General features: G+C 37.7%; 1 protein-coding gene across 1 annotated transcript in view; it reads right to left on the bottom strand.

Annotated features, from left to right (window-relative positions):
* Positions 1 to 11107, bottom strand: part of LOC103618703 (zinc finger RNA-binding protein-like) — a 46308-nt gene that overhangs the window by 6533 nt on the left and 28668 nt on the right. Inside the window, 5 exon segments of the mRNA XM_008637135.2 lie at positions 368 to 465; positions 6691 to 6832; positions 8277 to 8427; positions 8673 to 8878; positions 11086 to 11107. The exon segment at positions 11086 to 11107 is cut by the window's right edge and continues 16 nt beyond it. Coding sequence (XP_008635357.2) covers positions 368 to 465; positions 6691 to 6832; positions 8277 to 8427; positions 8673 to 8878; positions 11086 to 11107 — 619 coding nt within the window.

Here is an 11107-nt window from a genome sequence, read left to right as displayed (position 1 = left end):
AAATAGGAAAAAAGTCTTAAATCTAAACACAAAGCTTTAAACACATATTCCATTATTTAAAGCAAAGTTACTCTGCAGCCTTATGGAATACATAACAAATATACAACGTATGATCACCCCAAGTGAGTCAATCTTTCAACATCGCCTTCTCGATGACCAGAAAAAGAAAAAAAGGTCAAATGAGCAATAACTGCATAAAGCAGTTCCTCCCTACTCAACCTTCTACACTTAAATTCAGGGACCAGAAAAATATTAAGTATTATTAGCATGAACAACACTGAGTGTTTTCACACAGTTAAACATTTATATTGCAACTGAACTAATCTCTCATAAGGCTACAAGAAGAAAATAAAATTATGTTCCGAACCTGGAACCACTTAGCGTGGCGTAGAGCAGCCAGAGCGTCAAGGCATTTTTGCCTGTCCAAGACGTCCGGTGGGTCTTTCACCATACCCGAGGTTACATCTAAAATGGATTGAATTGGCAAAATGCAGTGAGGAATGGGTGTTTGACCATTTAAAGCAGCTTCAATGTCACACATGCCATTTAAAGCTTACATCCTTGAACAACAAATGTAATTGCTCAATAAAAGTCATTCAATTAGTATTAGGGCATTAACCCAGTATGAAGATTGTAGAATCATATTAAACTTTAGCTGTCAGGTTATTTTCAAACGCATTGCAGATTATGCAATACATAGTACTTCTTTCTTTAAGCTAACACTGGAAAAACATATATCCCCTAAAATGAAATAGCTAAGGAAGAATGGTTGGACACAGTGCACCAGCACAGAGACCACAAGACAGAAGGAACACTAAAAATTCACTTTAACAAAGTAGAAATAGTCACATTTAGTTTCATGAAAATTTTCATGGTCACATGCTATTTGGGACCTACTCTTTTTAAGAAAAGCTAAGTATATTAACAAAAAAAACCCACTTAAAAGCACTAGATATTTTGTAATGTTATTTTTATCATACCTTAAACTTAAAATGGAAATTATTTTGCATTTAAAAAAACTGACTAAAGGAATGTGAAATGCTCTTCAGTTTTAAGAGTCCCATTACTTTTTAATATCCTCTCTTATATAAATTCCTCAGCCCTTGATATATGTGCTCCAATACCATTCAGGATGCAAGCAAGGATCTGAAAAGGGACTGCTTTACTTATGATTCAGCAAGAAAAAGAAAAGCCAAAATAGGAAAAACCAAAGCAGACTATCTGTATGAAGGGCCAGAAGGAGAATCTGGGGAACTACAGGCCTGTCACCCTGACCTTGGTACCAAGAGAATGTCATGGAGCAGATCATCTTGAGTATCATCATGCGGCACATACAGGACAACCGGGGATCAGGCCCAGCCAGCATGGGTTTAGGAAAGGCAGGTCCTGCTTAAATGACCTTATCTCCCTCTATGACAGGGTGACCCACTTAGTGGATGAGGGAAAGGCTGGGGATGTTGTCTACCTAGACCTAGTAAAGCCTTTGACACCATTTCCCACAGCATTCTCCTGGAGAAACTGGCTGTCCATGGCTCAGACAGGTGCACTCTTTCTTGAGTAAAAACCTGTCTGGACAGCCAGGCCCAGAGTGGGGGGGAATGGAGTTACATCCAGCTGGTGGTCAGTCACTAGTGGGGTTCCCCAAGGCTCAGTACTGGGGCCAGTCCTGTTTAATATCTTTATCAATGATGTGGATGAGGGGATTGAGTGCACCCTCAGTAAGTTTGCAGATAACACCAAGTTGGGTGGGAGTGTTGGTCTGCTCGAGGGTAGGAAGGCTCTGCAGAGGAATCTGGACAGGCTGGTTTGATGGGCCGAGGCCAATGGTATGAGGTTCAACAAGGCCAAGTGCCGGGTCCTGCACTTGGGTCACAACAACCCCACGCAGCACTACAGGCTGGGGGGAGAATTGGCTGGAAAGTTGTTTGGCAGAAAAGGACCTGGGGGCAATGGTTGACAGCAGCTGAACATGAGCCAGCGTGTGCCCAGGTGGCCAAGAAGGCCAATAACATCCTGGATTGTATCAGAAATAGTGTGGCCAGCAGGGCTAGGGAAGTGATTATCCCTCTCTATTGGGCACTGGTGAGGCCACACCTTGAATCCTGTGTTCAGTTTTGGGCCCCTCAAAACAAGACAGACACTGAGGTGCTAGAGTGTGTCCAGAGAAGGACAATGGAGATGGTGAAAGGTCTAGAGCACAAGTCCTATGAGGAGCGGCTGAGGGAGCTGGAGGTATTTATCCTAGAGAAAACGAGGCTCAGGGGAGACCTTATCACTCTCTACAACTACCTGAAAGGAGGCTGTAGCCAGGTGGGTGTTGGTCTCTTCTCCCATGTAGCAAGGGATAGGACAGGAGGAAATGGCCTCAAGTTGTGCCAGGGGAGGTTTAGATTAGATATTAGGAAAAATTTCTTCGTGGAAAGGGTTGTCAAGCATTGGAAGAGGCTGCCCAGGGAAGTGGCTGAGTCACCATCCCTGAAGGGATTTAAAAGAAATGTAGATGTGGCACTGTAGATGCAGTGGACTTGGCAGTGTTAGTTTAATGGTTGGAGTTGATGATCTTGAAGGGCTTTTCGAACCTAAATGATTCTATGATTCTATTATTCTAAAATATGCTAGATCTTTTATATTTAAATGTTCAGAAAAGGATTAATTACAAAGCAGATTGCTTTGTTACCAAAATGGAAAAGACCACAAGGCCCTTTTGGAAATGGTTTAAATCAATGAAACTGGAACCACTGAACAATATGAAATAGTACCTTCAAGTTACTTTAAAAATTGTAGGGATATAATGTAATGATCACTCTTTAAAGTATTTTGTTTTACTAATTATGAAAATGGCTGTTGTGACTAGTGACAAAGTATACTGGTAGCATAACTGGTGATACACCAGACAAGATGAAAGAAAAAGCCTTCACTCAATGGCATTCATTTCACAGGAGCTGGCTGAATGGAATATAGTTTACTCCAGCAAGATATAAAGTTAGGTAACTCCGAGAATAGAAGTTATATATATAGTCTCATGAAACATGCCAGAAAGTAGGGATGCTGCAGAGAGACAGACCAGAAACCACCTATTTATACACAAATGCAAAATAAATAGTAGGATACTTTAAATAGTAGGATACTTTAGAGAGAACTAAAAAGCCATGAATGAACATGGTGCTATAACTTGGCAAAACTTAAATCCAAAATACTCCATTCAGATTTGGGCATTTTTTTATAGGATAGTCCCATTGCCCTGTACAGGGCTAAAAGGAGGAAGATTTCAAAATAAGAACAAAGCTAAGAACATAGGTATCATCTCAAACAGATATTTAAACTTATGGACTATATGTTAAAGTGGAAAGAAGAATAACTGCACCAACAAGGTATTTACAGAGCAAATGAAGACATTTAAAGTGGCATTTAATTTAAAACAAAACTCAAACTGACACCTATATACAAGAGGGGTGCCAGGTAAAATAACAGATGAAACAAGTAAAACTTGGGTATAAAAAGACAAGGAATACATTTAGAGTAAATGCACAGCAGGAAAATAAGAGGCAAAATAAGGTTGAGAAATTAAAAATGTGTCTCTTCTGTCTAGTAGCCTAATCAGTCCGTTTTTTACAGCCTTTTAAAACTACTATGCAAATAGATTATACCGTGCAAACTTTTATCACAATAACTCACTACATAATTTGAAACTCCAATTATTTCTAGCTCCAAAAAACTTCAATTTGGAAAATAATTTTACTAAAAATAATTACAGTTTAAGTGCACAGAAGAGAATCGTACTCAGTGCTGGAAATGTCAATCTAAAATGTGCCACTACTAGGTATCATATGAATATCCTTGAAACACAAAAAGACTAAGCCAGAAGTTGTAAGACACCTAATTGCACTGAGAATACATTGACTGGAAAAAAATGTATCAAGGAAACTCTTGTAATACTTAATCTGTGAATTTTTGCATCTGTTTTACATTTCAGGATTAACCCCTTAAATAGTCTTTAACTAAATTCAGATGCCTAACCTACCACCTTGTTAAGCTAAGACAAAAAAAGTTGAATTAATTTACAACACACAAGCATGAATTCTTACCCTGTATAACTTAATTTATTACTACCCTAAATATAAGGGGTTAATCTTCAGTTAGACATGCTGTGTCCACACTACTTCTTCATTAAAAGTTAACAGGCGTATCCAATTTTACTAAGTTTTATTATGCAAAATACATTTTACCCAGTCAACTATTTGAAAACTAGTGCGAACACTGCTTAATTCTAGGATAGAGACAAAGGCAAAAAGAAAAAACCCCAAAGTAACAGTAGGTGCTAGGACTATGCATCCAAACCCCTCCTTTGTAAAGTATGGCAGGTGTGACACTGAGCTTTAGAAAACCTTGGTCAAAAATCCTTCCGATGTCTTGGCAGCAACCCCTGACAGGAATCAAGACCCTCTGCTAGAAAGCTTTGGACTGGGGCTGTTAGCTAAGGATAAAAAAAAAGACACACGTACACATATATATATATATATATATATGCTTTTATATAAACAAACACACACGTACACATATATATATATATATATATGCTTTTATAAATATGTACACTTTGCTGAAGGAAAGACTCTACAGCTGGGTTAGAGCCCTTTGAATATATCAGATTTGGTAAACTGTCAAATGCACAATACTGTAAGGAACAGTAGCTATGTGGTTAACAATTTTATTTCACACTGGTTTTGGTTTGGGTTTTTTTTAGCCTTTTATCATGTAATGGGATTATTACACATCAAACATGTTTCTATTCCACATGCGAGTCTCAGTCTCATCTTTACTCAAACTGCAGGCTAAAAATAAAAAAAAACTTTAAACCATTGTAAGACACAGAGCATGAGGAGCTGCAGTAAGAAAAAACACAAACACATACTATTACTCTGCAGCAAATAAGCAGAAGTCTTCATAAGAAGGCCTTCTTTGCTGCAATAATTTGCAATTCAGTCTTCTATTTGCTCTAGCTTCAAAAGTGAACTTTTTATACTGCTCAGTGTCTTGAAAAGAAATCTAACTTGATTTTGCTTGCCTAGAGGCAGTACTCCAGCAGTGAATAAACTCATTTTAACTCAAGTGTGGGTCAGACAAAAGTATAGATTTGTTTCCTTTAGGTGGCATAAATTAAGGGATTGATCATAATAATTTGAAATTTGTTTTCTTTTTAGTCTACATCATAGAATTTTAGGCCAGAAAATGGAAATTTAGTATTGTGGCAGGATCAGTATTGTACCTTTTCACAGTATGTTAATAAATGAACATGGTGTTTAAGGTTAATTTCATTTAATGCTTAATGTAATTTAATAATCAAATATTTTAAAGCATTCTTTATGAGCTTAAATAATACATGAAGTCTGATTCAGCACAGACAAATTAAAAGTCATGTTACACTTAAGATTTTCAAAAAACAAGTAAACTGGTTGGGTGTGACAGTATATGTACAAAGACTTTATAACTAGGAATAATATGTAAAGCTCAAAAATGATGTACAAAGCACTCTTTAAGACTCTTCAGAAGTCATCCAAACTAGAGAATGTATCTTGACATTTTTCTTTCTGATTATGTAGGATGACTTTGTTAACATAGCTTGCTTACAATGCATTAGTCATAGCTACAGAACATTTACTAATGCAATATAAAAATCTCAAGTAATTTAGAGGACATGTAATGATAAGATGAAATAAAAAAAGTCTCTGTGGCTTATATAAATACATATATACACAAGCACAAGTATACATACATACAATTTTTTTCAACCTGCATAGGAGAAGTGTTAAGACAGCCTCAGATTTGCTATACGTAGGTTCACTGTCAAACACCAGAACCCTGTTTGCCATGATCTCTTTCAACTATGAAAATACAGGATTAAAAGGAAACAAAAGTTAATTTTATCTGACCCATAAACAAAAGGAACCAATGTACTGTAGACATTAATCATGCTTGTTGGCTTAAAAGCTTTTAAAGCTTGGAAAGCATTACAAAACAGACCATAAAGCAACATTGCTGGCACCAGAGAAACTGTGAACTTCAGAAATGTAATTTTATTTACAAACTCTACTTTCTGCTACAGCTGAAACGACAAAGCCATTTATTTTCCTAGTCTGAGTTTGCCAGTCTGATAGAAGACTGGTTGCAATATCAGGAGCCTAAATATATTCAAAAATCACTCCAGACCAAAAAGCAACCTCAGAGCGCTGGAAAAAAATTACATCTTATTTTAAAATTATAAGCACTGTTACCATCAAAAATATTTTAAATGAAAATTTTAAGTGGTGCTGCTATTTGGAATATGTAAATGATGGTAATACTGATCCAGCTAAAACTTGAAAATGTGATCTTTCTTTTAGGACAGGACTGCATTAGAAAGCCAGTTTATAGCCACTTGTTATAAAATACTTAGTTTTCCATATAATTTTATAAGAGAGAGAAAAAATAAATCAAGTTTGTACCTTTTCCAGAAAGCTGAGGTTGGACTTTAAGTTAGAATTTTTAAAAATTAAATGTATCATATAAGCATTTTTTATAGCAAATTGTTCTCTACCGAGACTGCTTGTCGTTTTGATCAAGTACATTAGTTATGCCAGCATGTTGCCTTCTAGGACCTCAATGCCATCTTAAGCAAATAGATAGAAGTAACATCTTTAACAACTTCCCAACCTCCATCCCTCATGTTCTCCTCCCGAATGACTGGAGATGTCAGTGTGATAGTAACTTGCATTTTGGGTTCCACACATGAATTTAAAATTATTGCTGCTTCTGGGATTGCACATTTGATATCATATTTCTCGGGACTTATTACCTAAATATCAAGAAACAGAAATTTCTATTAGCATGTGGCCAATAAAAGGGGAAGAAAATGGATTTCAACATAGCCTTTTTTAACAGAAAGGCAGAAACACAATATAATCATATGAAGCAAATACCTCTGTATTCAAAGAAACAACACTATACACAATTAATACATATAGATATATATGGACTTGCATACTGTTTCCAAATCATTAATGAAAACACACTGCAGTTGCCAAGCGTGCAAATGAGAAAAAAACAACCAAGTGAAATTCATATACTAAGTAAATGACATAAGAATTTTGACAGCATTTGAGATAAAAGCCTCAGCGCCACTTCAAATGCCAGTTGAATATTTTTCTCATTGGAACATAAGAGCCTTTAAAAAGCACAAAGATGCTGTGGTGGTTCTTCAAGCTTGCAGTTACAAGATGGGTACTGCAAGTCACATTCTATACTTGGCTATCACAACATCCTCTGATGAGAGCAAAGGGCAAGATTAACACTGGGGGAAAAAATAGTAAGAGTAACAAGGTGGTTACTCAGAATTGTTTCTTGTGACTAGATTTAATAACTCTAAATATCCCCAAAATAAAGCTGTATGCATCTCTATCACCTTCTTCCACAAACTAGAGGGACAAGTGAATTCTCCACAAAGCCAGATCAAGATGTGCAGTTTTTAAGTTTTCTTCTGTTCTGTTATTTCAAACAAGAGCAAACCCAATATTTTTTCTAATTAATCTGATCCTGCTAATGCTTCTACCATGCCACTGATTCTGTTGAGCATTTTACCAGACTGCATTGAAATACTAATGCTATGAAAAGCATCCTATAACAATGGTGGACAGGCTTTGTTCAGTAGAGAGCACTGAAGCTAAAAACTTTATTCTGTACTTTCATTTCTTGTAGAAATACAGCAAATGGTTTATATGAATTTTGCTGAATGGTTTAAGACTACGTGTAATTTTTTTTTTAGTGCCAAATTAAAAAAACACACACGAGACTTAGTTAACTACTTCTGGGACTACAAAGCACTGACACATACAAACTGGAAACAAGACAAGTACAAAGAGACTGGCATTAATGGAGATCTTTGACCTTCAGGCAGTGCAAGCTTCCTGTAACACCACACAAATTACCTCTATCACTGCTGGTAACTGGATAATAGTCTTTCTTCTGCTCATTTCTATTTCCCAGTTGAAGGAAATCTATTAAATGATGATTAATACTACACTGCTAGCAAAAGCGCCTAGACACTTGTATGGATGTAATATACAGAAAGCAAAACACGCAGCATAGTCTCTGAATTCAGACACAAACACTCAGAAAATGAAAAGAAACTGTACCTGAGCTATGAAATGAAGCATAGTCAGCCCTACAGACATTTGACTTGAGGACAGACCTTTACAGTATTTTTACCAAAATTCAAATCCAAAAATCTAAATATTACTTACTGCAAGTTGTTTGGGAAGACTTTCAGCAATAAAACCAAGTAACATCTTTGAAGGCTTCTCAGCACATAACAAAACAAGATTGACGTTTCGGTCTCCACGGAGTAACAAACCTTTAGCCAAAACGCCCACCCGTAAAACTCCTTTCAAAGCTCTGTGAATTATAGTTAAAAGCTGCATTTAAAATAATATAAAAATCATAAAACTAAACATGAAGATAGAAAAACTAAACAAAATAGCACTATTCCATATAGTCTTGAGGCCACAGTGACATATGTCATATCAAAATCCAAAGGGAACAGAATTCCTGAAAGCACTGACAACAGTACAAGGAAAAACATAAAATGGCTTCAGAAACAAGTCATAAAATTCTTAAAAAATAATAAGGAAAAAAAATACCTGTCTTTACTGCTGTCTTTTTTGTCATCTCCCTCTTTGCTCTTGTTTTTTTCATGGTCAGTCATATTGTCAGAAACAAGTTTCAAAGCACGCTCAGTAATAGAAACAATTTTTTGGACTGCTTGAAGTTCCTCCTCTGTTGGATATATAGCTGCATGTTTGGTCATCACATAGCGGTCATCAGAGGAGTCAGGGCGTCGTAGAGGCTAAACAGATGAAAAAGCACATTTCTGAAATTTGGGTACGCAACAGGTCAAGGCAGGTGACTACTCTGCTCTGCTCTCATGAGACCCCACCTGGAGTACTGCATCCAGCTCTGGCAAACCCAACATAAGAAGGATGTGGACCTACTGGAGCAAGTCCAGAGAAGGCCACCAAGATGATCACAGGGATGGAGCACTTCTCCTACAAAGACAGGCTGAGAGAGTTGGGGCTGTTCAGCCTGGAGAAGAGAAGGCTCTAGGGAGATCTTAGAGCACCTTCCAGTGCCTAAAGGGGGCCTACAAGAGAGCTGGAGAGGAACTTTTTACAAGGGCATGTAGTGAAAGGACGAGGGCTTTAAACTGAAAGAGGATAGGTTTACATTAGATATTAGGAATAAACTCTTTACTGTGAGGGTGGTGAGGCCCTGGAACAGGTTGCCCAGAGAAGTTGTGAATGCCCCATCCCTGGAAGTGTTCAAGGCCAGTTTGCCTCGTAGCACCCGGGGCGAGGGGAAGGTGCCCCTGCCCATGGTAGGGGGTTGGAACTAGATGATCTTTAAGGTCCATTCCAACCCAAACTATTCTATAATTCTATGATATACTTTCAAGTTCACAGGTGATATGTGACCAAAAACCAAACGTGGCTAAACAACAGAATATTCAAACCTCAAATTATTGAGATGTAAGGAAACATGAACTGAAGTATCCTTAATAACTTACACTGATCACAATCAATCATATCTGAAAAAAACATGAGATGTACAAAAAATAAACAAATTGGGAAATCCTAGGATCAAAAGTACCTCCCCAACATAAATATCTATTGTCTTTCTGTTAACTGGGAAATACTTGCATACTGCCACAAAATAAAGTATCCATGATTGCTTTTATAGAATCACAGAGGAATTCAAATAGGAAGGGACCTCAGGAGGTCCTCTAATCCAGCCTCCTGTGGAAACCATGGTCAGCTATAAGACTATCATGTTGCTCAGAGCTTCATCCAGTCGGTTCTTGAAAACCGCCAAAGATGGAGCTTCACAACATCTGTGTGGAGAAAAAAAGAAAAAAAAAATCCTGTATTTAGTTTGCACCTTTTTTGTCTCAGCTTAAGCTGGCATATCTCACCCTCTCACTGTAAAGAGCCTGGCTCCATTGTCTTTATAATGCACAGGTATTAGAAGGCTATTACATCCCACTGAAGCTCTCTTGTCTCCAGGCTGAACAGGCCCAGATCCCTCAAGTCTCTCCTCACAGGGCACACTCCAGACCCCTGATCCCAGTAGCCACACACTGAACCTGCTACAGTTTATCAGTATCTGTCTTGTACTGGAAAGTCCAAAACTGAATGCAGTATTGCAGTTAGGGTCTCATGAAAGTGGATCACTTCCTTTTATCTACTGATTATGCTCCTGTTAATATCACCAAGGATGCTATTAGCCTTGTTTGCTGCCAGGGCACATGGTTGGTTCACATTCAGCTTACTATCTGCCAAGAACCCCAGATGCCTTTCAGCAGGGCTGCTACCCAGCCCCTCAGTGCAAGTGGTTATGCCCTCCCAAGTGCAGCATTAGGCATTTGTCCTTGCAGAATTCTATAAAGTTCCTGTTGGTCCATTCCTCTAGTCTGCCTAGGTCATGCTGGATGGCAGCCCTGCCCTCAAAGGTATCAACTGTTCTCCCTACCCAGAACCAATTCAGTTTCATGTCAGCTGCAAACCTGATGAGTGTGCACTCACTCCATCACCTTTCAGATCATTGATAAGGTGCTAATGAGAAAAATGCCAGGATAAACACATGCAGCACTGCACTTGTTTACTGACCTCCAGGTAGAGTACGGCCCACCACTAAACCATTATCCTCTGGGACTGATGATCCAACCACTTTTTATCCATACATTTGTCCACAATTAGATAAATAAAAGTATAATGCAATTAAATAAGAAGTAGTACACAAATCCAGAGTGACTTGTATTTCAGAAGAAACAATATTTGTCTTCAAGGCATCCTTTTGTCATATAAGTGGGCTTATTTTGAAAGACAGGTCCATCTACAGAGTTTCATTAGTATATAATTTTTTCTTCACTTTTCCACATCCTTTATTAAGAAACACTAGGGACAACTTAAGTAACACTGAATAATTTATAGTTCTTAACTATGCCTCTTGGTAAGTCTTTCTTTCTTTATTTTTTTTCCCTCAAGCTAAGAAACTCACAGCTGGTCCTTGGGGCTGAGGA

Source organism: Corvus brachyrhynchos, unplaced genomic scaffold (assembly GCF_000691975.1).
Source record: "Corvus brachyrhynchos isolate BGI_N302 unplaced genomic scaffold, ASM69197v1 scaffold157, whole genome shotgun sequence".
Taxonomy (NCBI): domain Eukaryota; kingdom Metazoa; phylum Chordata; class Aves; order Passeriformes; family Corvidae; genus Corvus; species Corvus brachyrhynchos.
The sequence above is the reverse complement of the archived record's forward strand: the minus strand, read 5'-3'. Positions and strand labels throughout refer to the sequence as shown.